Below are 27,342 nucleotides of genomic sequence, written 5' to 3' on the forward strand. Positions count from 1 at the left end.
AATAAGACCCCCAGGATCCTCCCAATAACCAATCCAGCCAACCATTTCCTTTCCTGGGGCCTTGTTTAAATTCATTGAGTTGTTCTTTAATATCATTAACGGCTTGGGTGATATTGTAGGACTCGTCTGTAACGTGTGTTATACAGATGTCTCCTATTATAGTGCATACTCCCCCCTGCTGGGCTAATATATAGTCCACAGCATAACGGCTTTGCTGTGAGTACAAACTTAATTCAGCTAGTTCTTTATTTATGGCGCTTAATCCTTTTGCTGTGCTATTTCCCAATAAATAGTTTCTGTTCTTTGCGCCGATTACTCCTGTTGATCCTCCCAGAGAGAGCGAGACCCCAATAACCCGTAGCCGATCGAAGACCCCAGTGTGACTGGGCCCCTCCAGTCGGCACAGAACTCGTGGCTGATAGCCCGTGTTACAATCTTTCTGTGGACATGGGCTCTTTGAGGGCATGGGACCGTGAGTGGTCCAATTGTTCCTACTGCAAAGAGGATGGGGAGGGTCGGCGTTGCGGTTGTGAAGGTGCCGTTTGGGAGGAACACAAATCCCTTCCTCGCTCGGTAACATTTAACGTCCCGAGTGCCGGTTCGTACAAATTGCAGATGTCGCCAATTGCTTGGATCCCTCGATGTTCCCCCTGTTTTTGTCAGTTGATACGTATCGAATGGGTAAGACCATGTGTCTGAGCTAACATGTGTCCCATTACACTGACCACACCTTCCCCTCTCCAGCTTTCCCCCACTCTCCCCCACTCTCTCAGCTGCTCCCCTCCCTCGACCCTCGCTGCTCTATCCCCTCTCCTTCCATTGCCTCTCTCCCTCTCCACCCCCTCCCTCCTCCCTCCCCTCCCCTCCTCTCACTCCCCCCCTCCCCTCCTCTCTCTCCCCCCTCCCCTCTCCTCTGCACTCTCCTCTCTCCCTCCCCTCTCCCCTCCCCTCTCCCCCTCCCCCCTCCCCTCTCCTCTCTCCCCCCTCCTCTCTCCCCCCCTCCCCTCCCCTCCTCCCCCTCCCCTCCTTCCTTCACTCAGTCCCACAGTCGGTGGGTTGTTCCCGGGGAGCCGGGCGGGGCCAGTCCCGGGGGAGTGTATTTAAAGTCCCGGAGCTCAACCGAGCGGCTGATCTGAGTCGCCTCCCCGCCCGACACAGGACATGGACCGGGAGGAATATCGGAGCCGCGGTGAGTGGGGGGAGAGAGAGAGAAAGAGAAATAAGAGGGTCTCGGGTGTTCAGGGGGTGTGAGGGTCTCGGGTGTTCGGGGGGGTGTGTGAGGGTCTCGGGTGTTCAGGGGGTGTGTGAGGGTCTCGGGTGTTCGGGGGGTGTGTGAGGGTCTCGGGTGTTCGGGGGGTGTGTGAGGGTCTCGGGTGTTCAGGGGGGTGTGTGAGGGTCTCGGGTGTTCAGGGGGTGTGTGAGGGTCTCGGGTGTTCGGGGGGTGTGTGAGGGTCTCGGGTGTTCGGGGGGGTGTGTGAGGGTCTCGGGTGTTCAGGGGGTGTGTGAGGGTCTCGGGTGTTCGGGGGGTGTGTGAGGGTCTCGGGTGTTCGGGGGGTGTGTGAGGGTCTCGGGTGTTCGGGGGGTGTGTGAGGGTCTCGGGTGTTCGGGGTGTGTGAGGGTCTCGGGTGTTCAGGGGGGGTGTGAGGGTCTCGGGTGTTCAGGGGGTGTGAGGGTCTCGGGTGTTCAGGGGGTGTGTGAGGGTCTCGGGTGTTCGGGGTGTGTGAGGGTCTCTGGTGTTCAGGGGGTGTGAGGGTCTCGGGTGTTCAGGGGGTGTGTGAGGGTCTCGGGTGTTCGGGGGGTGTGAGGGTCTCGGGTGTTCAGGGTGTGTGTGAGGGTCTCGGGTGTTCGGGGGGTGTGAGGGTCTCGGGTGTTCGGGGGGTGTGTGAGGGTCTCGGGTGTTCGGGGTGTGTGTGAGGGTCTCGGGTGTTCGGGGTGTGTGAGGGTCTCGGGTGTTCAGGGGGGGTGTGAGGGTCTCGGGTGTTCAGGGGGTGTGTGAGGGTCTCGGGTGTTCAGGGGGTGTGAGGGTCTCGGGTGTTCAGGGGGTGTGTGAGGGTCTCGGGTGTTCGGGGGGTGTGAGGGTCTCGGGTGTTCAGGGGGTGTGTGAGGGTCTCGGGTGTTCAGGGGGTGTGTGAGGGTCTCGGGTGTTCGGGGGGTGTGAGGGTCTCGGGTGTTCGGGGGGTGTGAGGGTCTCGGGTGTTCGGGGGATGTGTGAGGGTCTCGGGTGTTCGGGGGGTGTGTGAGGGTCTCGGGTGTTCAGGGTGTGTGTGAGGGTCTCGGGTGTTCAGGGTGTGTGAGGGTCTCGGGTGTTCGGGGGGTGTGTGAGGGTCTCGGGTGTTCAGGGTGTGTGAGGGTCTCGGGTGTTCAGGGGGTGTGTGAGGGTCTCGGGTGTTCAGGGGGTGTGTGAGGGTCTCGGGTGTTCAGGGGGTGTGTGAGGGTCTCGGGTGTTCAGGGTGTGTGAGGGTCTCGGGTGTTCAGGGGGTGTGTGAGGGTCTCGGGTGTTCGGGGTGTGTGAGGGTCTCGGGTGTTCAGGGTGTGTGAGGGTCTCGGGTGTTCAGGGGGTGTGTGAGGGTCTCGGGTGTTCAGGGGGTGTGTGAGGGTCTCGGGTGTTCAGGGGGTGTGTGAGGGTCTCGGGTGTTCAGGGGGTGTGTGAGGGTCTCGGGTGTTCAGGGGGTGTGTGATGGTCTCGGGTGTTCAGGGGGTGTGTGAGGGTCTCGGGTGTTCAGGGGGTGTGTGAGGGTCTCGGGTGTTCGGGGTGTGTGAGGGTCTCGGGTGTTCGGGGGGTGTGTGAGGGTCTCGGGTGTTCAGGGGGTGTGAGGGTCTCGGGTGTTCGGGGTGTGTGAGGGTCTCGGGTGTTCGGGGTGTGTGAGGGTCTCGGGTGTTCGGGGGGTGTGTGAGGGTCTCGGGTGTTCGGGGTGTGTGTGAGGGTCTCGGGTGTTCAGGGGGTGTGTGAGGGTCTCGGGTGTTCAGGGGGTGTGTGAGGGTCTCGGGTGTTCAGGGGGTGTGTGAGGGTCTCGGGTGTTCAGGGGGTGTGTGAGGGTCTCGGGTGTTCAGGGGGGGTGTGAGGGTCTCGGGTGTTCAGGGGGGGTGTGAGGGTCTCGGGTGTTCGGGGGGTGTGTGAGGGTCTCGGGTGTTCGGGGGGTGTGTGAGGGTCTCGGGTGTTCAGGGGGTGTGAGGGTCTCGGGTGTTCAGGGGGTGTGTGAGGGTCTCGGGTGTTCGGGGGGTGTGTGAGGGTCTCGGGTGTTCGGGGGATGTGTGAGGGTCTCGGGTGTTCAGGGGGTGTGTGAGGGTCTCGGGTGTTCGGGGGGTGTGTGAGGGTCTCGGGTGTTCGGGGGATGTGTGAGGGTCTCGGGTGTTCAGGGGGTGTGTGAGGGTCTCGGGTGTTCAGGGGGTGTGAGGGTCTCGGGTGTTCGGGGTGTGTGAGGGTCTCGGGTGTTCGGGGTGTGTGAGGGTCTCGGGTGTTCGGGGGGTGTGTGAGGGTCTCGGGTGTTCGGGGTGTGTGTGAGGGTCTCGGGTGTTCGGGGGGTGTGTGAGGGTCTCGGGTGTTCAGGGTGTGTGAGGGTCTCGGGTGTTCAGGGGGTGTGTGAGGGTCTCGGGTGTTCAGGGGGTGTGTGAGGGTCTCGGGTGTTCAGGGGGTGTGAGGGTCTCGGGTGTTCGGGGGGTGTGTGAGGGTCTCGGGTGTTCGGGGTGTGTGAGGGTCTCGGGTGTTCGGGGGGTGTGTGAGGGTCTCGGGTGTTCGGGGTGTGTGTGAGGGTCTCGGGTGTTCGGGGGGTGTGTGAGGGTCTCGGGTGTTCAGGGTGTGTGAGGGTCTCGGGTGTTCAGGGGGTGTGTGAGGGTCTCGGGTGTTCGGGGGGTGTGAGGGTCTCGGGTGTTCAGGGGGTGTGAGGGTCTCGGGTGTTCGGGGGGTGTGTGAGGGTCTCGGGTATTCGGGGGGTGTGAGGGTCTCGGGTGTTTGGGGGGTGTGAGCGTCTCGGGTGCTTTAACAGAATTAAATTTCCCTGATCTATACCTTTTCTCACAAAACTCTTGTGACAATGGTTATAACAACAGAATCTTTTATTTATTTCAGTGTGAGTGAAATGTAAAAACATTTTGTGAGCCATTGTCTTCACACAATTCTATTAACGGATTGTTAATTACAGCATTCTCCTGTTTGTAATTAGGAGGAATTCTCTCCCCGGCCAAAATGGTTCATTGACAAAGTTCATACTTTTCACACATCTTCTCCATATCTTTGTCTCTCTCATTTCTCTTTCTCCTTCTCTCTTTCTCTTCCTGAGAGGGACGAAGAAAATGGTCTTTTCCTGTTCTTAAAGCGATTGTTGGGAATTCGCACTGGGGATGTCCAGATTGGTGGCCGTACCATTGGCCGGAGATGAGTAGAAATGTGGGATAGACCTGGAAACAGGTTCGAGAATCTTCCGCAGAAGTTATGGCAACCAATACGGAGGAAGCTCGCGACGTGTGTTCTTGCATGTTTAACAATGAGCCTTAGGCCGAGGTTTGAGGAACCACCCCACCGTCACCAATCACAGAATCTCACAGCACAGAAGGAGGCCATTCGGCCCATCATGCCTGTGCTGGCTCTTTGAAAGAGCTCTCCAACTTAGTCCCACACCCCAGCTTTTTCCCCATAACCCTGTAAATTAGTCTCCTCCAAGTACATGTCCAGTTGCCTTTTGAAAGTTCCTATGGAATCTGCTTCCACCGCCCTTTCAGGGAGTGCGTTCCAGATCTTAACAACCCTCTGTGTGAAAAAAATTCTCCTCATTTCTCCTCTAGTTCTTTTACATACGAATTAAGAGCAGGAGTAGGCCATTCGGCCCCTCAAGCCTGCTCTGCCATTTGATAAGATCACGGCTGATATGATTGTGACCTCAACCCTACTTTCCCGTCCACCTACTATAACCTTTGACTCCCTTGTTACTCATGAATCTATCCAACTCAGCCTTAAAAATATTCAGTGACCCTGCCTCCACCGCTCTCTGGGGAAGGGAGTTCCACAGACTCACGACCGTCTGAGAGAAAAAATTTCTCCTCATCTCCGCCTTAAATGGGAGACCCCTTATTTTTAAACTGTGGCCCCCTAGTTCTAGTCTCTCCCACAAGGGGAAACATCCTCTCAGCATCTACCCCTTCAAGTCCCCTCAGGATCTTATATGTTTCAATAAGACCACCTGTCATTCTTCTAAACTCCAGTGTGTACAGGCCCAACTTGTCCAACCTTTCCTCATAAAATAACCCCCTCATCCCAGGAATCCGTCGAGTGAACCTTCTCTGAACCGCCTCTGAAGCAATTATGCCCTTTCTTAAATAAGGAGACCAAAACTGCACACAGTATTCTAGATGTGGTCTCACCAATGCCCTGTACAACTGTAGCAAAACATCTCTACTTTTATATTCCATTCCCCTTGCAATAAATGACAACATTCCATTTGCCTTCCTAATCACTTGCTGTACCTGTATACTAACTTTTTGTGATTCATGTACTAGGACACCCAGATCCCTCTGTACCTCAGAGTTCTGCAATCTCTCTCCATTTAAATAATATTCTGCTTTTCTATTCCCCCTGCCAAAGTGGACAAGTTCACATTTTCCCACATTATACTCCATCTGCCAAATTTTTGCCCACTCACTTAACCTATCCATATCCCTTTGCAGACTCCTTATGTCCTCTTCACAACTTACTTTCCTACCTACCTTTTGTGTCATCAGAAAATTTAGCAACCATACATTCGGTCCCTTCATCCAAGTCATTGATATAGATTGTAAATAGTTGAGGCCCAGGCACTGATCCCTGTGGCACTCCACTCGTTACATCTTGCCAACCTGAAAATGACCCATTTATGCCTACTCTCTGTTTCCTGTCAGCTAACCAATCCTTTATCCATGCTAATATATTACCCCCTACACTATGAGCTCTTATTTTGTGTAGTAGCCTTTGATGTGGCAATAATTTTGCCAATTATATTAAATCTATGACCTTTGGTTATCGACCCACTTGTCAGAGGAAACAGAATCTCCCTACCTGCTCCATCAAAACCCCTCATGATTTAGAACACCTCTATCAAATCTCCCCTTAACCTTCTCCGCTCTAAGGAGAACAATCCCAGCTTCTCCAATCTCTCCACATAACTAAAGTCCCTCCTCCCTGGGATCATCCTGGTAAACCTCCTGCACCCTCTCCAAGGCCCAGTCATTGCCTTTCCATTTCCCATTCCAACCCCCCTAGTGGCCTCTGAGAAACTGGACATTTAGCATCAGTTATTGCTGAATTTTGGGCAGTTCTGTGCTGCAGGAAATAAAAGAATATTATCTCTAATCCACGCCTGACTCATTTGACGTCACCAATAATTGATTTTCTCTTGTGAACCTATTTGTGTTCCAGCCATGCGACAGAAAATCATTGGTTTGGCCAATCTGTGCCCAAAAGTTTGAAAGACTTGCATTTATCCTGCACCTCGTCGCACTCCTTAAACGCCCCAAAGCACTTCATGTACAATGAATTACTTTTCACTGTTGTATGTCACAGTAGCCATTTTGTGCCCTGCAAAGATCTCACAGACATCAAAAAGACAAATGAGCAGGTGGTCAGTCTGCCTTTGGTACTGTTTGAGTGAAAAATGTTGACCACATCAGCAGGAGAACTCCTTGTTCACCTTCACAATATTCTCATTTCATCTTTAACGCACAACTGAACAGGCAGACGAGGCCTTGGTTTAACATCTTGTCTAAAAAACAGTGCGGCGCTCCCTCGGTACTGACCCTCCGACAGTGCGGCGCTCCCTCGGTACTGACCCTCCGACAGTGCGGCGCTCCCTCGGTACTGACCTTCCGACAGTGCGGTGCTCCTTCGGACTTACCCTCCGACAGTGCGGCGCTCCCTCGGTACTGACCCTCCGACAGTGCGGCGCTCCCTCAGTACTGACCCTCCGACAGTGCGGCGCTCCCTCGGTACTGACCCTCCGACAGTGCGGCGCTCCCTCGGTACTGACCCTCCGACAGTGCGGTGCTCCTTCGGACTTATCCTCCGACAGTGCGGCGCTCCCTCGGTACTGACCTTCCGACAGTGCGGTGCTCCTTCGGACTTACCCTCCGACAGTGCGGCGCTCCCTCGGTACTGACCCTCCGACAGTGCGGCGCTCCCTCGGTACTGACCCTCCGACAGTGCGGCGCTCCCTCGGTACTGACCCTCCGACAGTGCGGCGCTCCCTCGGTACTGACCCTCCGACAGTGTGGCGCTCCCTCGGTACTGACCTTCCGACAGTGCGGTGCTCCTTCGGACTTACCCTCCGACAGTGCGGCGCTCCCTCGGTACTGACCCTCCGACAGTGCGGCGCTCCCTCGGTACTGACCCTCCGACAGTGCGGCGCTCCCTCGGTACTGATCCTCCGACAGTGCGGCGCTCCCTCGGTACTGACCCTCCGACAGTGCGGTGCTCCTTCGGACTTGCCCTCCGACAGTGCGGCGCTCCCTCGGTACTGACCCTCCGACAGTGCAGGGCTCCCTCGGTACTGACCCTCCGACAGTGCGGCGCTCCCTCGGTACTGACCCTCCGACAGTGCGGCGCTCCCTCGGTACTGACCCTCCGACAGTGCGGCGCTCCCTCGGTACTGACCCTCCAACAGTGCAGGGCTCCCTCGGTACTGACCCTCCGACAGTGCGGCGCTCCCTCGGTACTGACCCTCCGACAGTGCGGCGCTCCCTCGGTACTGACCCTCCAACAGTGCGGCGCTTCCTCGGTACTGACCCTCCGACAGTGCGGCGCTCCCTCGGTACTGACCCTCCAACAGTGCGGCGCTTCCTCGGTACAGTGCCGAAGTCTCAAACTTGATCGTGGGCCCACCTTCTGGGGTGGGGCTTCAGTTCACAACTTTTTTATTCCAGTGATACTAACGGAGCCAAGCTGACACTGAAGGGTAAATTTTACACGATGCTGCTGATGCTGAGCTTTGCTCATGGGGAGAGTGCAATCGGCTACGTGAGGTTTTGCTCGGTGCAGTTAGAGGCTGTGCTGCAGGCAAGTGTTAATCTCATCAACATTGCAAACTTATTAAAATGAGGTCTCACTGCAGATTTTCTGACTGGGTGAGGTCACTCCCAGAGCTTACACCCATATTCAATTGGGAATCCTGGGACTGATCTGTTCAATAGGGTTTTTAACAGTTGCTGTCACAAGTATTTTTTGTTTGTTTGCGATCATATTTTGCTCCATGGATTGATTGGATTTGCTGGGTATACTTCCCTTTCATTATTCTTGGCTGCTGCAGCCATTTAAATAGCAGCAAACAGAGTGACTTAGAGCAGGAAAATGAGTCAATGAGAGCAGACCATATGTAGGTGATCAAGTCATGAGGTGTTTCATCCACACCCAAACCTCCCCTGGGGCCGCTCACCTGTACCTGAATGTGTGGGGGAGGGGGTTTCACAGGACAGGCTGTCAGAGATGTGCCAACTGCTGCAGGGTGACCTGCAGACAACATCTGGAACAGGGCCGGCTCTTCCTGTAGGAGTGAAGGTCATCACCGCACAGAAACTTTATGTTATTGGATCCACAGTGGGTGTCAGCCATTTCAGGCACCCTACATGTATGAAGAAAGTGACAAATACTCTGCTTCCCAGAGGTGACATCTTGATTTAGCTTCACTGTGGAACGAAGGCAACATCTGGACAGGAGGCAGAGCCTCCAATCCCATGCAATTTAAGGTTTGCGAATAATCTCGTATGGAATCTTATCAAATGCCTTCTGGGAGTTCGTTGACTCTGCAAAGGCTCATGGGACTGAGGTGGCCCTTGTCTTAAGCCACCTTGTTCCTGGGCTGGGAGCTGCTAGCTTCATCTCTCGAGCCTGTTCCTGGAGCAGCCTGGTGTCACCTTCCATGTTCCACTGGCCTGGGGCTCTGAAGGGAAGGCCAGAGACCTGGCACGTGCTGCTGTGATGTGAGACAACAGTATTGGGCAGGCCGACTGCAGCTGCTATCATTCCGCTGGGCCCAGGATCTGAGTCTAAGCAGCAGCTCTCAGATCCTGGAAGACAGAAGCCTGGTCCCAGGGACTAGGAGACGGTATATAGGGTGATTGTGGTGAATTACGATCTGAGCCCCTTTGGGACTATCCCAGATCAGGTGTACTTCTCAGGCGTTCACTCTCAACCTAAGGTTGAGGTAGCCAAATCCTAAAGACACTGACTGGGTCTGAGGTCTGGTCTATCTCTCCCCAGGGAAAGGGACAACCCGAGAATATTACCATTCTCCAGGTAGCGTTTTTAGCAAGTTCCAGCCAGATTGTAATATCCTGGATATTGTGAGGGTCTGGGGGTCTCTCCCCAGTAATGTACCTCTTCACCAAAAGAGTGTCTGGAGATGGGGTTCACGAGTTGGTGATACAGAAGAGCATGCGAGACAATCTAAAAATTATACAGAGGTTTATTGATGAAACAATTTGCAACCTACAGCTGGCGAGACCGGCAGTCGCAACATTAACAGGTTCTTAAAAAGGTAAAAATTATAATTCTTAAAAGTATTTAGACAGGATATCCATCAATTATCAAGGTAGCTTTTACCTTAAATCCCCGAGTTGTAGAAGACTGAAGAGTCACCGTACTCTGATAGTCGAGAGACGCTTCAGCCCTTCGAAGCGAATCTAAAAGACTTGAGCTGAGCTCTCAGAATTTATACCGTTTTTTCCTGGTTGCTTCATTTGGGCTGTGGGTGTTTTCTGTTTACGAGGCCCCTGTTGATTAACTTGGTTTCAATTCTTACTGATTAAAATTAGTTTCATGTTAGCTGACTACAATCAACATCGGTTGAAGAAAAACAGCAAAGAGTTATCTTGACCAAATCTGCTGTTTTCATCATTTGCTCATTGTCTCCCAGTGTAGGGTTTATCAGGGAGTGGTTTATCAGGGAGTGGTTTATCAGGGAGTGGTTTATCAGGGAGTGGTTTATCAGGGAGTGGCCACTCTTGATGAAATCAGTCATCCGTGATTTCTGTGACTGCTGTTTTTAGCATTTTGCTCACTGCAAAGTGCCTTTAAATGATTATGAGAAGTGGGTACCCCTTGTCCCCAGATTCCTGCAATGACACCCCCAGAGCTACTGTCTGTTTTGGGAAAGACTCTACCCAATTTTTCGTTTGGTTTCTTGTTTGTATCGGCCATTGTTCCTGAGTTGTTTCCTCTGATCTAATCCCTTGGTATCGAGTGTCTGGTGTATTTAAATATTAACTGTGTGTTTCATCTGTCCCTCCCAGGTAAGGAGCTGGTGGATTATATCGCTGAGTATCTGAGCTCTGTGAGCAGCCGCCGGGTTTATCCTGATGTGCAACCTGGCTACATGAGGGACCTGCTCCCAGCCAAAGCCCCAGAGGGGGGCGAGACCTGGAGCAGCATCTTTGAGGACATTGAAAGAGTCATAATGCCTGGGGTAGGTTGACCTCCCATCACCCTTCACCCCCTCACCAACCCACCCCGTCACCCCGTCACCCCTCGCCCCGTCTCCCCCTCGCCCCGTCTCCCCCTCGCCCCGTCTCCCCCTCGCCCCGTCTCCCCCTCGCCCCGTCTCCCCCTCGCCCCGTCACCCCCTCGCCCCGTCACCCCCTCGCCCCGTCACCCCCTCGCCCCGTCACCCCCTCGCCCCGTCACCCCCTCGCCCCGTCACCCCCTCGCCCCGTCACCCCCTCGCCCCGTCACCCCCTCGCCCCGTCTCCCCCTCGCCCCGTCTCCCCCTCGCCCCGTCACCCCCTCGCCCCGTCACCCCCTCGCCCCTCGCCCCGTCTCCCCTCGCCCCGTCACCCCCTCGCCCCGTCACCCCCCTCGCCCCGTCACCCCCTCGCCCCGTCACCCCCCTCGCCCCGTCACCCCCTCGCCCCGTCACCCCCTCGCCCCGTCACCCCCTCGCCCCGTCACCCCTTCTCCCCGTCTCCCCTTCTCCCCCTCGCCCCTCGCCCCGTCGCCCCCTCGCCCCGTCGCCCCGTCGCCCCCTCGCCCCCTCGCCCCCTCGCCCCGTCGCCCCCTCGCCCCGTCGCCCCCTCGCCCCGTCGCCCCCTCGCCCCGTCGCCCCCTCGCCCCGTCGCCCCCTCGCCCCGTCACCCCCTCGCCCCGTCACCCAATCCCCTGACAATCTAGCCCCAACATCCTTTCACCCGTTGCCCTGTTGCCTCACACCCAATCGCCCAACACCCTAAAGCCCCTTCACCCTCCACCCGACGCCCGACACTCGTGCATTCTAAGAAGGGGAATCCACAGCCTGGGCTGTAAGATGTTCAGTGTGGGCCATTGGTCCAGGGCAGATTCTCACTGCTTCTGATTTCAAAACAATTGCTCCATATTATTTCTGAGACCCAATGATATCCCTGGGACTATCACTACTCACATTTCCAGACAAGCCAATGAATTGTTTATTGTCTAATTAGTGGGAAAAGAAATTTCAATTAACATTCTAATCACCTTTCATCGAGAGTGCTCTTTTTAAATCTTGAGAATATGCTTTCGCTTCATAAACCCCAACCTTAAAAGGAAATTCCTATTTTCAAATCGCTGCTGTGGGAAAATTGATCTTTTTTTCTTTGAAGTTTGTTTTTCTATCCTTCTGTTTGTCCAGTGTATGATGCAGGGAGACAATGGGGCAGAAACTAACTTCACTTCAGGCCTCCAGCCTGCCCCTTGAACTGACCACCTTGTTTTTATTCCTGTTCCTGATTGTAACTTTGTGAATTGTGTTCCTATAATGGGAGATTCAGGGTTCCAGTACCATGAGCTCTGGTTGGTCAAATAGTCCTTTCTTGTGGTAGACTTGTGACCATGTGTTTTTCTGTCTTGCTGTAGGTGGTTCACTGGCAGAGCCCTCACATGCACGCCTACTACCCCGCTCTCAATTCCTGGCCATCTCTACTTGGGGACATGTTGGCAGATGCCATCAACTGCTTGGGATTCACTTGGGTGAGAGATGTCCCATCTGTGCTATATACCTTTCAGTAATAATGTATGGCCCATAGCTGGGCGAATGATACTGAGAATCTGTAAAAGGATGACCTCTACCTAGTTATTCAATGTTTATAATTGTCACAGTAAATATTAGGGATGGGCAATAAATGCCGGCCTCGCCAGCGACGCCCACATCCCATGAACGAATTTTTAAAAAAAGTGACTTTGTCTGGTTCTGATTGAAATGGTCATTCAGTAAGTCTGACTCTTGCTACTTATATAATGGCCAATGTCCAATTCTCTTTAAATTGGCCAAAAGCCCTGCAAATTCCACGTGTGTGAAAGTCTCCCTGATCTGCCCTGATTTGGAGTGAGTTACCAGCATTGGTTTATAAATGTTTCTGAATGGATCCTTAATCACTGATTCGCTGCCACATTCCTCATTCCCCTCGTGTCTTTCTGAAAACAGTGGTGCTCAAATTCATTCTCCCAGTGAGGAGATGACAGAATGTTATTTGGAGACCTCCCTGAAACTCCCCAAATAATCTGAAACCACAGCACTGAATAATGGAACACACAGAGGTCCTGATAACCAACTGTGGGACCCCGATGGGGCAAACCATGGCTAATTGGGACCTGGGTGTAGAGGTGACTCTGTGGAATGACTAGCAGTTAGTTAATAGTTCTGGTTACATTATATCTGCATGAAAAGTAATTCGACTGTTTTCAATCCCAGGCTTCGAGCCCAGCCTGCACTGAGCTGGAGATGAACGTCATGGATTGGCTGGCTGCAATGTTGGGCCTGCCTGATTGCTTCTTGCACCATCACCCGGACAGTGGAGGGGGGGGAGTTCTACAGGTACAGAGCAACAGTCGCACTGTCCTTGCCCAGTTAGCACGCTCTCACACATCTCACTTAATGATTTAGCTGGTCGCCATAATGTGATTTAATTTAATTTTGATGAATATATTACAATATTTGCCTCTAATTGGCAGTGACACAAACCATTGAAACTTGCATTTTAACAGCAACCTCACTGAAAGTACAGCACTGGCCCCAGCGTGAGTGTGTGAGCGTGAGTGTGTGAGCGTGAGTGTGTGAGCGTGAGTGTGTGAGCGTGAGTGTGTGAGCGTGAGTGTGTGAGCGTGAGTGTGTGAGCGTGAGTGTGTGAGCGTGAGTGTGTGAGCGTGAGTGTGTGAGCGTGCAGAGTGAGTGAGCGAGCCGAGTGTGCGTGTGTGTGCGAGCGAGCCGAGTGTGCGAGTGTGTGCGAGCGAGCCGAGTGTGTGTGCGAGTGAGCCGAGTGTGCGTGTGTGTGCGAGCGAGCCGAGTGTGCCTGTGTGTGCGAGCGAGCCGAGTGTGCGTGTGTGTGCGAGCGAGCCGAGTGTGAGCAGTGTATTCTGCCGTTGAAATACTGTCTGGTTTTCTAGTCCGCTGCTAGTTTTGGACTCCCTCACTGCTGGTTCCTCAGTTCTATAACACACGAGCGTTTCTCCACTCTGCTCTCAGACCTGAGGGAATCCTTGTCATTTAGGTTATGATGGTCTATTGAAGGAGAGTTGAGTTTAAGTAAAGGGAGCTGAGGTCTCCAATCTGAACTCTCCACTTTCTCTGACTGCAAAACCGGTCTATCCCAGGGCAATTTCAGGTGTGAATCTGAGACCTCCCACCTGTTGGGTTCAGAGCCCCGCTCTGTGCTGCCCTGAGCTTGCAGCTGATGTCAGGCAAGTTGACTGAAGGGTTAAATCATGGACAATACAGCCCAGTGGTCTCTGACCGCTGACTGCTCCAGGACTATCATCTTGTGCCCAGTCTGGAACTGGGCTGGTCGGGAATTTGCTGCATAAAAGATACGCTGTGTTCATGAATGTGAAATGGGAACATCCCAAACAGTTGAAATGACTCTACCTGTGGATAGACACTGGTCAGTAATAACAATAGTCCCATATTGTTCACCATTGGATCAGTGACGGTCACTGTGCTCGATTCGCTGCAGAGAAACCAATAAATCGGGATTGAGAAAAAGCAAATCAGCCCCTTTAATTCATCCCTTATCTGAAAACTCTTTATCAGAATCCAGTTACTGAATGTAAATGTGCACAGATTGTGGTGACCCCGGATATTGTGACATTACAGAGCACGGTTAGTGAGTCCACGCTAATCGCCTTATTGGCCGCAAGAAAAGCCAAGATCATGGAGATGAAATCCACTGACTCCAACGCGGATGATTCTGTCCTCAACTCCCGACTAGTTGCGTATGCGTCTGATCAGGTAAGGATGCGCCTGGCCAGGTGTGGATGCGCCTGGCCAGGTGTGGATGCGCCTGGCCAGGTGTGGATGCGCCTGGCCAGGTGTGGATGCGCCTGGCCAGGTGTGGATGCGCCTGGCCAGGTGTGGATGCGCCTGGCCAGGTGTGGATGCGCCTGGCCAGGTGTGGATGCGCCTGGCCAGGTGTGGATGCGCCTGGCCAGGTGTGGATGCGCCTGGCCAGGTGTGGATGCGCCTGGCCAGGTGTGGATGCGCCTGGCCAGGTGTGGATGCGCCTGGCCAGGTGTGGATGCCTCTGGCCAGGTGTGGATGCCTCTGGCCAGGGTATGGATGCCGTGTCGCTGCAATAATGTCGTCCAGTAGATGGAGCCTTTGCTACATTGGTTCATGTGGCAACCGCCAGCTCTGTTCATTGAGAGAAAACCCCGAACAGATGACGGACTAACCGGCAGCTCTGGCTGATTATCTGTTAATACTCAGCACAGAGCTTCACCTCCAGATCCCCATCACCAGGTAACAGTCAGTCCGTGCTCCCAGAGCCTCAGCTCTGTGAATTCTCTGTGATTATTCCCTCTCCATTCAAAGCTCCGATGTGGATCATTCATTCATACATCAGTCCAGTGACCTCTGCCCTAATCTTCCTGTTTTTGGGGTTGCAGGGATCCGGGTCTGGACCCCATCGGTCAGACCCCCCCCTCCAACTTGGAGGCCGGTATACCTCCCCTCACCTCATCCGATATACCAGCCTCCCCCTGAGCCTGAGGGGCAGGAACCCTCGGGGTGGGGAGTCAATGTCTCCGGGTCCTTCTCACCGTTATTTGCCTTGGATGGGGCAGACCAGGAAACTCCCAGAAACTGGTACAACCGGGCTTCTGATTCCCTGCGGGTTCTGCTGGTTTCCGCTGATTCCCTGCGGGTTCTGCTGGTTTCCGCTGATTCCCTGCGGGTTCTGCTGGTTTCCGCTGATTCCCTGCGGGTTCTGCTGGTTTCCGCTGATTCCCTGCGGGTTCTGCTGGTTTCCGCTGATTCCCTGCGGGTTCTGCTGGTTTCCGCTGATTCCCTGCGGGTTCTGCTGGTTTCCGCTGATTCCCTGCGGGTTCTGCTGGTTTCCGCTGATTCCCTGCGGGTTCTGCTGGTCTCCTGCTGGTGTAAGGACAGGAAGCCTTGCACTGTCTTCAATTTTTGCAAACACAAGAATTACTGAACTTTTAGCTTCATTCTATGTAACAATGTAAGTGGGTCCTACTGTGGTTAGTTGCAGACTTTTATTGGGAACGTCTGGTCGGTGCGGGGATGTAGCAGGAGAGAGTGCGGCTCCCATGTTGGCCTTGGATGAGGTGCTCACTCGTGGCCTCGGCAGAGGTTTGGTTAGGGGTCCCGGCATTTTACTGCCCATTCTGATGAGTTGCACAAACATACAATCAGTGGGGCTCGTCCTTGCATGTCTGTGGGTGGGGAGGCCGCCATGGTGCTGTGTGTCGTGTGGGGGTATGAAGTGTGTGACCAGGGTGGGGATTCCACGGTTTGCAGATTCTGCACCGAGTGCTGAATCTCAGGATCCCGGATTGGCTCGGGTCCAATGCCGCCCCTGGTCTTGCCCATAACGTAGACCTGCCAACAGCTGGCACAGACCTGCCAACAGCTGGCACAGACCTGCCAACAGCTGGCACAGACCTGCCAACAGCTGGGAAATCGGGGGAGGGACAAACCACCGCCAGTGCCCTCGAATGGTGGGATTGGTTGAGTTGTCCTGGCCAAGACTCCAGATTTGCCCCATATTATCTGATTGTTGTTTGTGGGATCTTGCTGTGCTGAGAATGGCTCTCTCGATTTTCTGCCTAATAAGTCATTGACATTTGAAGGTAGTTTGTTGTAGGTGAAGCGCTTTGCGATGTGATGAGGTGATTTATATAAAAGCCTTCCTGCTCCGTGCCCCCGTCTCACTCCTGGCAGGTGGGAAATAGTGAGTGGCAGGAGCTGGAACTCGATCAGTCGGAACAAAGGAAAATCTGCAGGTTGGGGAGGTTTCTAAATCATTTGAGGTCTCCTCCACAGTTAACACCTGGTGACCTGTCCTTGTTCCATGTTCCATGTCCAGATAAAACCCAGGCTCGGTTCTTGGAGTTCATTTCTCCACCTTTCTCCTTTTATCTAATGTCTTTTTGAAGGCTCACTCCTCTGTGGAGAAAGGCGGCCTGATTGCTTTAGTGAAGATTCGGTTCGTTGCGAGTGATGAGGATTTCTCCCTGCGAGCTGAAACTCTGAGACAAGCACTGGAAGCTGATCGAAGGCACGGGCTCATCCCCTTCTTTGTAAGTCTGTGCATCTGAAAAAAGGCCAAAAGTTCAAATTTGTTCTGAGCTGAAGGGATGTGAGTTACAAAAATTAGAGGAGAGATTGATTTCTCAATCGGTCCCTGAGTGGTTTTTATCTCCAGAATCTCAGGATATTGATCACTATTTGAGAATCTCTCTCCTGCTCAATCTTCGATTATAAATGCTGGGGCAGGTGGGATTAAAATAACATCTCATCCTGTTCGTCAGCTACACATCTGGAGTCGTTTTGTGTCAAATCTTTGCTTATTTGAAAGACCTGAGTCAACCTCAAAAAACGTTAGACTAGCTGAAAAATAATTTGTAATTGTTCATAAATTTACTTTTTAGAAAGTTTGAGTGTATTAAATAATGAGGAAAATTAAATATTGAAAATAGGAAAGATATATATTGGTTGGAACTAAATCTGAAGGTATAAATGTACATGAGACCCTGGCAGAGTTTGGGTATGGGCGATGGTAGCGAGCTTGGGACCCACTCTCTCCTCCTGGGTCCGAGTGGATTCCAAAACCAAGGGTTTCAGTTCAAGAGGAACGTTACATTGTGGGAGAGGCCGTCCTTTAGATGAGACACTAAACCCAGGCCCCATTTGCCTGTCCCAGTGATCCTGGGGGACATTAGAGTCTGCCTGGCACAATTCCAAGGAGAGCTGCAACATCTTTGCATTTCAACCAACACCAGAAAAAAGCTGATTAATAAGTTAGTCTTTGTGGATTACTGATTTAAAAATGACTAACACTTTTGGCAGCATTCTTCAAAAGGAGGTAATTGCTTGTGTGACACCCTTTGGAACATTTAGCACTGTTTAAAAGTGTGCAAGAGGTTTTCTTGACTGATATCAATCTTTTCTTGTGTTCCAGCTTTGTGCGACGTTGGGTACAACAGGTGTTTGTGCCTTTGATTGCCTGGCAGAGCTCGGACCTGTCTGTGAGTTGCTGTTTATAGAAGTATTTCTATTGGTTCGAGTTCTTGACTGTTATCCTGTTTAAATATCAGGGATGAATGAAGCTGGGAATCTAACTCCAGACCAGGGCTGAGAAACAAAGAGACATAGTAAATAGGAGCACGAGTAGGCCATTCGGCCCTTCGATCCTGCTCCCCCATTCAATATGATCATGGCTGATCCTCTATCTCAATACCATATTCCCACTCTCTCCCCATACCCCTTGATGCCTTTTGTGTCTAGAAATCTATCTGTCTCCTTCTTAAATATATTCAGTGACTGAGCCTCCACAGCCTCCTGTGGTAGAGAATTCCACAGGTTCACCACCCTCTGAGTGAAGAAATTTCTCCTCATCTCAGTCCTAAATGTCCTACCCCGTATCCTGAGACTGTGACCCCTCGTTCTGGACCCCCCCAGCCAGGGGAAACATCCTCCCTGCATCTACCCTGTTGAGCCCTGTCAGAATTTTATATGTTTCAATCGAATACTTGTGAGTTTGTGGAATGTTTGTGACTGAGGTGGGATTTTAATCCTGACTCGGACATGTTTCCATTCACTGCAGTAAAATAAACCAATTGGACTGCATTGTTTCTGAATGGATAATTCTAAGTTATTTTATTGCTCCTGATTTAACTGTTTAGGTGCCAGTGAGGGGCTCTGGCTTCACGTCGATGCAGCGTACGCGGGAACTGCCTTCCTGTGTCCGGAATTCCGGAATTTCCTGCAGGGTATTGAATATGCAGATTCCTTCACCTTTAACCCCTCCAAATGGATGATGGTTCACTTTGACTGCACAGCCTTCTGGTGAGTGGTGGGGGAGGGGGCGAGCGTGGGGGAGGGAGGCGGTGAGCGGGGGGAGGCGGTGGGTGGGGGGAGGGGGGGGAGCAGGGGGAGGGGGTGGGCGGGGGGAGGGGGGGGGGAGGGGGGGGGGAGGGGGTGGGCGGGCCGTGTTTTACCAAACTGGAACCCAATAATTGGTGGTTTCCAGAAAGCTCAGCTGTCGGTTCTGGACACTGGGAGACGATTCCCATGGTGCTTAGTGTCTGATCTTCGCTCATTGTGGGCCCCGACGCTGGGGTCCGACGCTGGGGTCCGAGCGAGGGCCCCGACGCTGGGGTCCGACGCTGGGGTCCGAGCGAGGGCCCCGACGCTGGGGTCCGACGCTGGGGTCCGAGCGAGGGCCCCGACGCTGGGGTCCGACGCTGGGGTCCGACGCTGGGGTCCGACGGTGAACACCAGCGACTCACGGATTTGAGGCGTTTCTGAAACCAGTTAATTCCAGGTAGTTGTACACAGAACAAAAATGTACTGATCAGCAGGACGGAGATTTCTGTGGGGTGTGTCTCATGATTCTGTGCCAATTTGCTGCTTCAGGCCAAAACAGGGTGTGATTTATTGGAGAGGATTGAAGCTCTAGCCGTGGAAACAGAGCAAAGGCCAAACCCTTCCCTCACAGAGAATTTATTGAGGCAGAATGCGTTTCAGCAGAGGGATCTCTGGGTACAGATACACAAATCACTAAAAGTAGCGACGCAGATTAATAAGGCCATAAAAAAACAAACCAAGCACTGGGGTTCATTTCCAGAGGGATAGAATTGAAAAGCAGAGAAGTTATGTTAAACTTGTATAGAACCTTGGTTAGACCACACTTGTGCACAGTTCTGGTCTCCATACTATAAAAAGGATATAGAGGCACTGGAGAAGGTGCAAAAAAAGATTCATAAGAACTGAGAGGATCTCCTTATCAGGAAAGACTGAACAGGCTGGGGCTCTTCTAGAAAAGAGAAGGCTGAGGGGTGACCTGATCGAGGTCTTTAAGTTATGAGATGGTTTGATAGGGTAGATGTGGAGAAGATGTTTCCACTTGTGGGCGAGACCAGAACTAGGGGTCATAAATATAAAATAGTCACCAATAAATCCAATAGGGAATTCAGAAGAAACTTCTTTACCCAGAGAGTGGTGAGAATGTGGAACTCGCTCCCACAAGGAGTAGTTGTGGTGAATAACATTGATGGATTTAAGGGGAAGCTCGATAAACACATGAGGGAGAAAGGAATAGAAGGATTTGCTGATAGGGTGAGATGAAGTGGGGAGGGGGGAGGCCCGGGTGGAGCATAAATGCTGGCATGGACCAGTTGGGCCGAATGGCCTGTTTCTGTGCTGTACACTCGATGTATCTGCAAACCCTGAAGCAACCAGTTAAGTTGGGTGAAGATCCCAGCTCTCAGCTGGAGAGCTGCAGGTGACACAGGAGGGGGGGAGGGGAGAAAGAAGTTTTCAGAACTGAGGATTGTTAAAATTGTAAAAATTGTTGAAGAAATGTATAATAATAATTATTAATAGAAGTCATTTTGAGGTTGTCAAGGTTATCAGCCGTAGCTCAGTTGGTAGCTCACTCTCTCCTCTGAGTCAGAAGGTCATGGGTTCAAGGCCCACTCCAGAGACTTGAGCACAAAATCTAGGCTCACACTCCAGTACCCAGGGAGCGCCGCACTGTCGGAGGGTCAGTACTGAGGGAGCGCCGCTCTGTCGGAGGGTCAGTACCGAGGGAGCGCCGCACTGTCGGAGGGTCAGTACTGAGGGAGCGCCGCACTGTCGGAGGGTCAGTACCGAGGGAGCGCCGCACTGTTGGAGGGTCAGTACTGAGGGAGCGCCGCACTGTCGGAGGGTCAGTACCGAGGGAGCGCCGCACTGTCGGAGGGTCAGTACCGAGGGAGCGCCGCACTGTCGGAGGGTCAGTACCGAGGGAGCGCCGCACTGTCGGAGGGTCAGTACCGAGGGAGCGCCGCACCGTCGGAGGGTCAGTACCGAGGGAGCGCCGCACTGTCGGAGGGTCAGTACCGAGGGAGCGCCGCACCGTCGGAGGGTCAGTACCGAGGGAGCGCCGCACTGTCGGAGGGTCAGTACCGAGGGAGCGCCGCACTGTCGGAGGGTCAGTACTGAGGGAGCGCCGCACCGTCGGAGGGTCAGTACTGAGGGAGTGCCGCACTGTCGGAGGGTCAGTACCGAGGGAGCGCCGCACTGTCGGAGGGTCAGTACCGAGGGAGCGCCGCACCGTCGGAGGGTCAGTACCGAGGAAGCGCCGCACTGTCGGAGGGTCAGTACCGAGGGAGCGCCGCACCGTCGGAGGGTCAGTACCGAGGGAGCGCCGCACTGTCGGAGGGTCAGTACCGAGGGAGCGCCGCACTGTCGGAGGGTCAGTACCGAGGGAGCGCCGCACCGTCGGAGGGTCAGTACTGAGGGAGTGCCGCACTGTCGGAGGGTCAGTACCGAGGGAGCGCCGCACTGTCGGAGGGTCAGTACTGAGGGAGCGCCGCACTGTCGGAGGGTCAGTACCGAGGGAGCGCCGCACTGTCGGAGGGTCAGTACCGAGGGAGCGCCGCACTGTCGGAGGGTCAGTACCGAGGGAGCGCCGCACTGTCGGAGGGTCAGTACCGAGGGAGGGCCGCACTGTCGGAGGGTCAGTACCGAGGGAGCGCCGCACTGTCGGAGGGTCAGTACCGAGGGAGCGCCGCACCGTCGGAGGGTCAGTACCGAGGGAGCGCCGCACTGTCGGAGGGTCAGTACCGAGGGAGCGCCGCACTGTCGGAGGGTCAGTACCGAGGGAGTGCCGCACTGTCGGAGGGTCAGTACCGAGGGAGCGCCGCACTGTCGGAGGGTCAGTACCGAGGGAGCGCCGCACTGTCGGAGGGTCAGTACCGAGGGAGCGCCGCACCGTCGGAGGGTCAGTACCGAGGGAGCGCCGCACTGTCAGAGGTGCCATCTTTCGGATGGGACATTAAACCAAGGCCCCGTCTGCCCTCTCTGATGGACGTAAAAGATCCCACAGCCACTATTTCGAAAAAGAGCAGGGGAGTTCTCCCCGGTGTCCTGGGGCCAATATTTATCCCTCAACCAACATCACTAAAAACAGATGATCTGGTCGTTATCACATTATTGTTTGTGGGATCTTGCTGTGTGCAAATTGGCTGCCGTGTTTCCTATATTACAACAGTGACTACACTTCAAAAATGCTTCATTGGTTGTGAAGCTCTTTGGGACGTCCCGAGACTGTGAAAAGTGGTGCAAGTCTTTCTTTTAAACTGGCCCCTCCCTCCAACCCAGTTCCACCCGAGTCCCTCGACCACTCCGATTTGCTGTGTCTGCAACTCAGTCAGTTTCCAGGTGTGTTTGGAATTTATCTTACGGGTTTACTCTTTCATAGGGTCAAAGATAAGTGCAAGCTACAACAGACCTTCACCGTAAACCCTGTCTACCTCCGCCATGCCAACTCAGGAGCTGCCGTTGACTTTATGGTGAGATGCCACTTTTAAAAAGTCTCGGTGTTGTTTGTGATTAGAGTAGAGTTGGGAGGACGTGGGGAAGGGAACATGGTTGAGATTCTGCTCCACCGACCAGTGAGGTTAGATTCAGGGGCTTACAGGTTTACGGGAGCCAACAAAGATGGCTTCAGTCTTTCCAACATTAAGCTATAGGAAATTTTGACTGATTCAAGGCTTAATGTCAGGGAGTTAATAATGAGAAGTGTTAGCCCAGTGAGCTTGAGAAACTGGCATCGGTCAGTGGGCATTGAGAAACTGGCATCGGTCAGTGGGCATTAAGAAACTGGCATCGGTCAGCGAGCATTGAGAAGCGGGCATCGGTCAGTGATTACTGTGACAAAACTTGAATGTATAGCAAATACTGGGGAGGGAGGAAGTAATTGCTTCAGTCAGAATATTAATTACTGTGAAAGAACAGATTCCATCTCAATATTCAGTCACATTAAGCAGCAAGGCTCCAACTTCAGCTCTGACACCTGACAGAAGCTGACCCTTCCTGTGGGGGGAGGGAGGCCCAGGATTGGCCTATGATTCAGAGGAGCCTAGAAAAAGGAAACTAACATTCCACAAATTAAAGATTGGACTTCTAATTAAAGGTAATCTGCCACGGCCCAATTTTTCCCACTCCTTTAAAGCTGATGTTGAGGTTTTTTAGCTGCAGTCTGTGGTCAGAGGACACTCTCACCTGAGTGACTGCCAGACATGTCAGCACTTTGGAATAAATTCCCCACCTCCCACCTGTGCAGGTAACTTGGCCACTGGTCCGATAGGCCCCAAATGGAATTTCCACATTCAACACAAAACCTTACAGGACACCAGTGCGTCTGCAAGGTTCCTGCTGAAATCTACCAGTGACCTGGAATAATCCTGGGACAAGTGGGATCAATAATCTGGAATAATCTGGGAAAGTGGGATCAATAATCTGGAATAATCCGGGAAAGTGGGACCAATAATCTGGAATAATCCGAGAAAGTGGGACCAATAATCTGGAATAATCCTGGGACAGTGGGACCAATAATCTGGAATAATCCGGGAAAGTGGGACCAATAATCTGGAATAATCCTGGGACAGTGGGACCAATAATCTGGAATAATCCGGGAAAGTGGGACCAATAATCTGGAATAATCCGGGAAAGTGGGACCAATAATCTGGAATAATCCGGGAAAGTGGGACCAATAATCTGGAATAATCCGGGAAAGTGGGACCAATAATCTGGAATAATCCTGGGACAGTGGGACCAATGACAGCCGACAATATCTGAGATGATCAAATGTTTGGTGATTTCCAATCTGGCAGTAAGACATTTATAGACTTGAACAGTAAATAAACCCTGTTGGAAAAGCCCACAGCTCAAAATCCCAACCTTCATCTTTCAGTCACCATCCTGATGATCCATTTCACTGCTGACTGGGGCTCTGGCTCCATGGCCTGGGCTCTATTTTAAGTTTGGAATGTGAGTTTTGGTGACATTGTTGGTACCAATCACAGGCCTTCATTCATTAAGTGTCTTGAAAGGCACTTCATCAAATGCCAAGACACTTTTGTGTAAAATTTATGAAATCAGTGTGCGATATGTATGGTGCTGGCTTATAGTTAATTGAACACTAGATGGTACCCTGATGGGAGTAAACATGTTGTAGCGATTACACTCCAAATTCCCTCTTGTATTGCTTTTATTAGTCTTTGATGGAATATTCTAGAGGTTCTGGAAATAAAAGCAGCTACATATTACCACACCAATTTGAGTGTTTATTTGGACATAATTGGGTGGTCACCTTTTTTTCTTTGAACTATTCCATGGATGATGCAAGTAATAAAGCAATGGCTGATCAACCAACGACATCATCAGTGGAATAGTCCATTGAAAATGGGGTGAAGGGATGGCATAAATTTACCCAATTTTTCTTTTGGGAGAATTGTACACTTTTTTGAATGTTACCAAATATTGAAAGTTCTGCCACTTGCAAGAATTTAAAAAGTTTGCTTTTAGTAACTTAGTGCAGGGATGTTTTTGAAGGCAGCCATGTTGATGAAAGGATCATGTCTATTTCCGTAGCACTGGCAGATCCCATTGAGTCGCAGGTTCCGATCTCTGAAACTTTGGTTTGTTATTCGCTCTTTTGGAGTGGAGAGACTGCAGGCCCACGTCAGACATGTGAGTGTCAGGTGATTTTTAAATACCCGTTTTGTCTTCGAAGTGTAGCTGCACAGATTCTACGTCAGAGGGAATCTGCCGAGGGTCAAATTACAAGTAGTTCTTTGCTGTAGATTATCGCCCTACAGAACTGGAACTGGATTAAGACCACCTGCACCCCCACCCTCCAAAGACCACCTGCACCCCCACCCTCCAAAGACCACCTGCACCCCCACCCTCCAAAGACCACCTGCACCCCCACCCTCCAAAGACCACCTGCACCCCCACCCCCCAAACCCATTTCCAACAGACTTTCACTCCATTAGTCTGGGCCGGAATCAACTCCAGATTCCAGAGTTGCTCATGTGGAGGATAAAAACCAAAACCGGTTGGCTGAGCCAAGCAGCCTGTTTACATGTTTTAATTTCTGTCTTGTGACTCAGCACATTCCAATACTTTAGGTGTCTCTGATCCCTTCACAGAACCAGTAAAGCATTCCTTATTGTGAAATGCAGACAAGTTGCACTTTGATTCTTTACAGATATCAGGAAGAGTTGAAATTTTGTCCCACCAGTCTCTGGGCACAATTCAGATCCAGGTGCTCGATGGTGAGACTGTAATTCCCATCACCCGTCACTGTAATACTTTGAATAATGTTACTTTATGGCAACACATTTTTCAGGGTGCTTTCTCTATTGCTGCAGTGAAACCTCCTTCTTGTCAATAGTTGGTACAAACTGCCAGCTGTATCGAGACTAAAATACTGAAATCTCACTTACCCCTCCCCACACAAAATCCCAGACATTGGATATATTAACGCACTCTTTTGAACAACCCTCGTAAGTGAGCCCTTGACCCTCATCATAGTTCGTCTCCGATGGGATTAATGACCCTTGCCTGTGGTATCGGTAGTGTAAGGTTCTCGAACACCCACAAACCTGACTTTTGCACTTTCCGTAAGTTAGTGATAATTAGGTTTCACTGTTTAATGTGTACCAGAGTCCAGTGACTTGCACCTTCACTCCCTCCACAGGAACTAATTTTAGCTTTGTGTTGTGTTTTAACGAACAGGGTACGGAGATGGCCAAGTATTTTGAGTCCTTGGTTAGAAGTGATTCCAATTTTGAAGTCCCAACAAAAAGACACCTTGGGCTGGTGACCTTTCGTTTGAGGGTGAGGAGATTTATCATGGCGATTTCACGAAGGCCATTAGGATATCAGTGGTAGTATACAGCGTCTGTGCTCATCCTGGTAATTGGCTGTGGATGTCCACAGTTTAGATTTGTAGTGATTATGTCATTGCCATTGACGTGTGCTTGGAGACTAAATGAAATAAAACACTTTAAAAAGTACCAGATACTGGGAGTGTTTTCCAGGCTGGAATCTTGTTTCAACATCTGAGCCTCTTGTTGGGATGACACTATTGAAAATATTCCTGACGATCCAATTTATTGTTTTATATTTTAGTGGCTCTCCCCTGGCATTGCTCCCAGTCAGGTAAACTGGCAGGAATGCGATCCCATGTAACACTATGTATTATTCTGCTGCTAAGGTGGAATTGTCTATATTTAGCCTGTCCTTCCAAGGCCACCTGTCTAAATGCTCCTGAGATTGATTGCTCCTGGACACATCCTGAGGACAATGATGGGGCGTTTTCTGTCGCTGAGGAAGTTTCCTTGCAGATTTGTAGGTGCTTGTAAATCCCCAGTCCTGCTGACGATTGGAAGAAGCCAGCACAAAATGACTGGCTTTCATTCTCTTTCATAAAAGAAAATATGACACTGCGTTTGCATGTGTGACGTCAGAAAGGTGAGGGACACATCTCAGCAGATCTCCCGTGGCATTGCTCAGTGTGGGTCAGAGGATGAGATGTTCTATAAGGACAGGAGCATTACACCGGGTAATGCAGAGTATTGCTGAAGGTGGTACATGTCCCTTTAATGCTACAAAGTGTAAATGTTCTACATTTGTGAAATCCGTTCGCAGATAAATTTGAGGCCAGAATTAGCATGTTTTCGGTAAGTGTGACTCTCTGTGATAATCAGGAGAAGAGGATGGTGTGGACATTAGCATTCTGTTGTATTTGATCATTACTGGTTCTGTCTCGAATATTTTGGGCGCATGAATTTGGAAATGACTGTGTTAGGAATGGGATGAATGGTGTATTGTTCGAGAGAGTTGGTCGTGGACTGTATATGTGACTAGAAAGCACTCCCCCGCCCTCCCCCTCCCACAAGATTATGGAACAGACTCGTAAAGAAGAGAATTGATTCACAGCCAAATGACACAATTAAATTGATAGAGAGCTGAGGGCTATAGAGATACACCATAACAAAGATCCAATCAGAATGCTAGATTTTCAAACATGTGATTCATTAATTTCTCAGTAATGTTGGGCTAAAACAGCAAACTGCTAAATTTTTTTTTTGTGAATAAACAGGGAGCGAACAGCCTGACGGAGGATCTGCTGACAGACCTCACCCAATCGGGCACCATGTACCTGGTACCTGCCACCATCCACCAGATGTTGATCATTCGTTTCACCGTCACTTCTCAATTCACTGCTAGAGAAGACATCCTGAGAGACTGGAATTTAATCCAGCAAAGTGCAGTCAAAATCCTATCAAACTGCTCCAAAGAACAGAATGGTCTCCTGGACAATGGAGGGGAACATGGGCCAAAGAAAAGCCAGACAAATTGCAACAGCGTTAGAGCCAATGCTCTGGTTACTGGTCAGAGTATCTCCAAATATGGGAAAAACCAACCACTCTTACCAGTTGAAATCATGAAGGCTTCTTTGCTTCCAAAAAGTGAGCTTGCCAATCAATGGTTTGCCTCAAACTCTGAAGATCTGCTGGATCCATTTGAAGACACATTTAGTGCGGAGGCTTTGAAACCCAAGGCTAAACCCACCACCTCCTCATTGGTGCACAGTTACCTGGCAGCCCATGAGAAACGGAAGACTGCTCGTTCAATGAGCTGCAACAGCGAGCTCATCTCTGGCATCAGAGACGTGACCAAGCAGCAGCTTACACCAAAAGACATCCTGGAATCACGAAACAGTGGAACAGTCATCCCCCAACTCCCAGAAGAAGTGATTATACTGAAAACTACTGTCTACAAAAAGCTGAAAAAGTTCACCAGTATGCCAAGCTTCCCTGCGACTACCGCCCATTGTGGGACCCAGCTGCCCAGCTGCCACCTGCAGTTGATTAAGTAGTTGGTTCATTCCTCACCACATTGTCTGCATTTATTTTATTGTTCACGCAGAATTCTTTAATCTACAATGGAAATCGCAGAATGATTGCGTTCAGATTTCTGTCCATTTCATAATTCGAGTTTTTGATTAACTGTTTGTGATCCTGACTGTATCAAGTTCTGTAGTGATTGTCTGATCAATAAAACCCTCCAGTTATTAAATGTT

The 27,342-nt window shown here is 51.6% G+C and overlaps 1 protein-coding gene across 1 annotated transcript; it reads left to right on the top strand.

Annotated features, from left to right (window-relative positions):
- Positions 1-1,061: 1,061 nt before the first annotated feature.
- hdc (histidine decarboxylase) lies at positions 1,062-27,342 on the top strand. The gene is made up of 12 exons (XM_067971228.1): positions 1,062-1,189; positions 10,249-10,421; positions 11,822-11,935; positions 12,657-12,779; positions 14,055-14,189; positions 16,355-16,498; positions 17,380-17,446; positions 18,104-18,266; positions 21,667-21,757; positions 23,841-23,939; positions 24,990-25,091; positions 26,359-27,342. Exons 1-12 carry the CDS (start codon positions 1,162-1,164, stop codon positions 27,136-27,138), a joined length of 2,019 nt encoding a protein of 672 aa, XP_067827329.1. The 5' UTR covers positions 1,062-1,161; the 3' UTR covers positions 27,139-27,342.

Source organism: Heptranchias perlo, chromosome 34 (assembly GCF_035084215.1).
Source record: "Heptranchias perlo isolate sHepPer1 chromosome 34, sHepPer1.hap1, whole genome shotgun sequence".
NCBI lineage: Eukaryota > Metazoa > Chordata > Chondrichthyes > Hexanchiformes > Hexanchidae > Heptranchias > Heptranchias perlo.

What these genes read in the sequence shown, in the direction of transcription:
- hdc (XM_067971228.1), top strand. Translation starts at nt 1,162, where the DNA reads ATGGACCGGGAGGAATATCGGAGCCGCG. An exon ending in GAGCTGCCGTTGACTTTATG is followed by an intron (nt 21,758 to 23,840) that starts GTGAGATGCCAC and finishes CTATTTCCGTAG; the next exon opens with CACTGGCAGATCCCATTGAG. An exon ending in TGGTGACCTTTCGTTTGAGG is followed by an intron (nt 25,092 to 26,358) that starts GTGAGGAGATTT and finishes GTGAATAAACAG; the next exon opens with GGAGCGAACAGCCTGACGGA.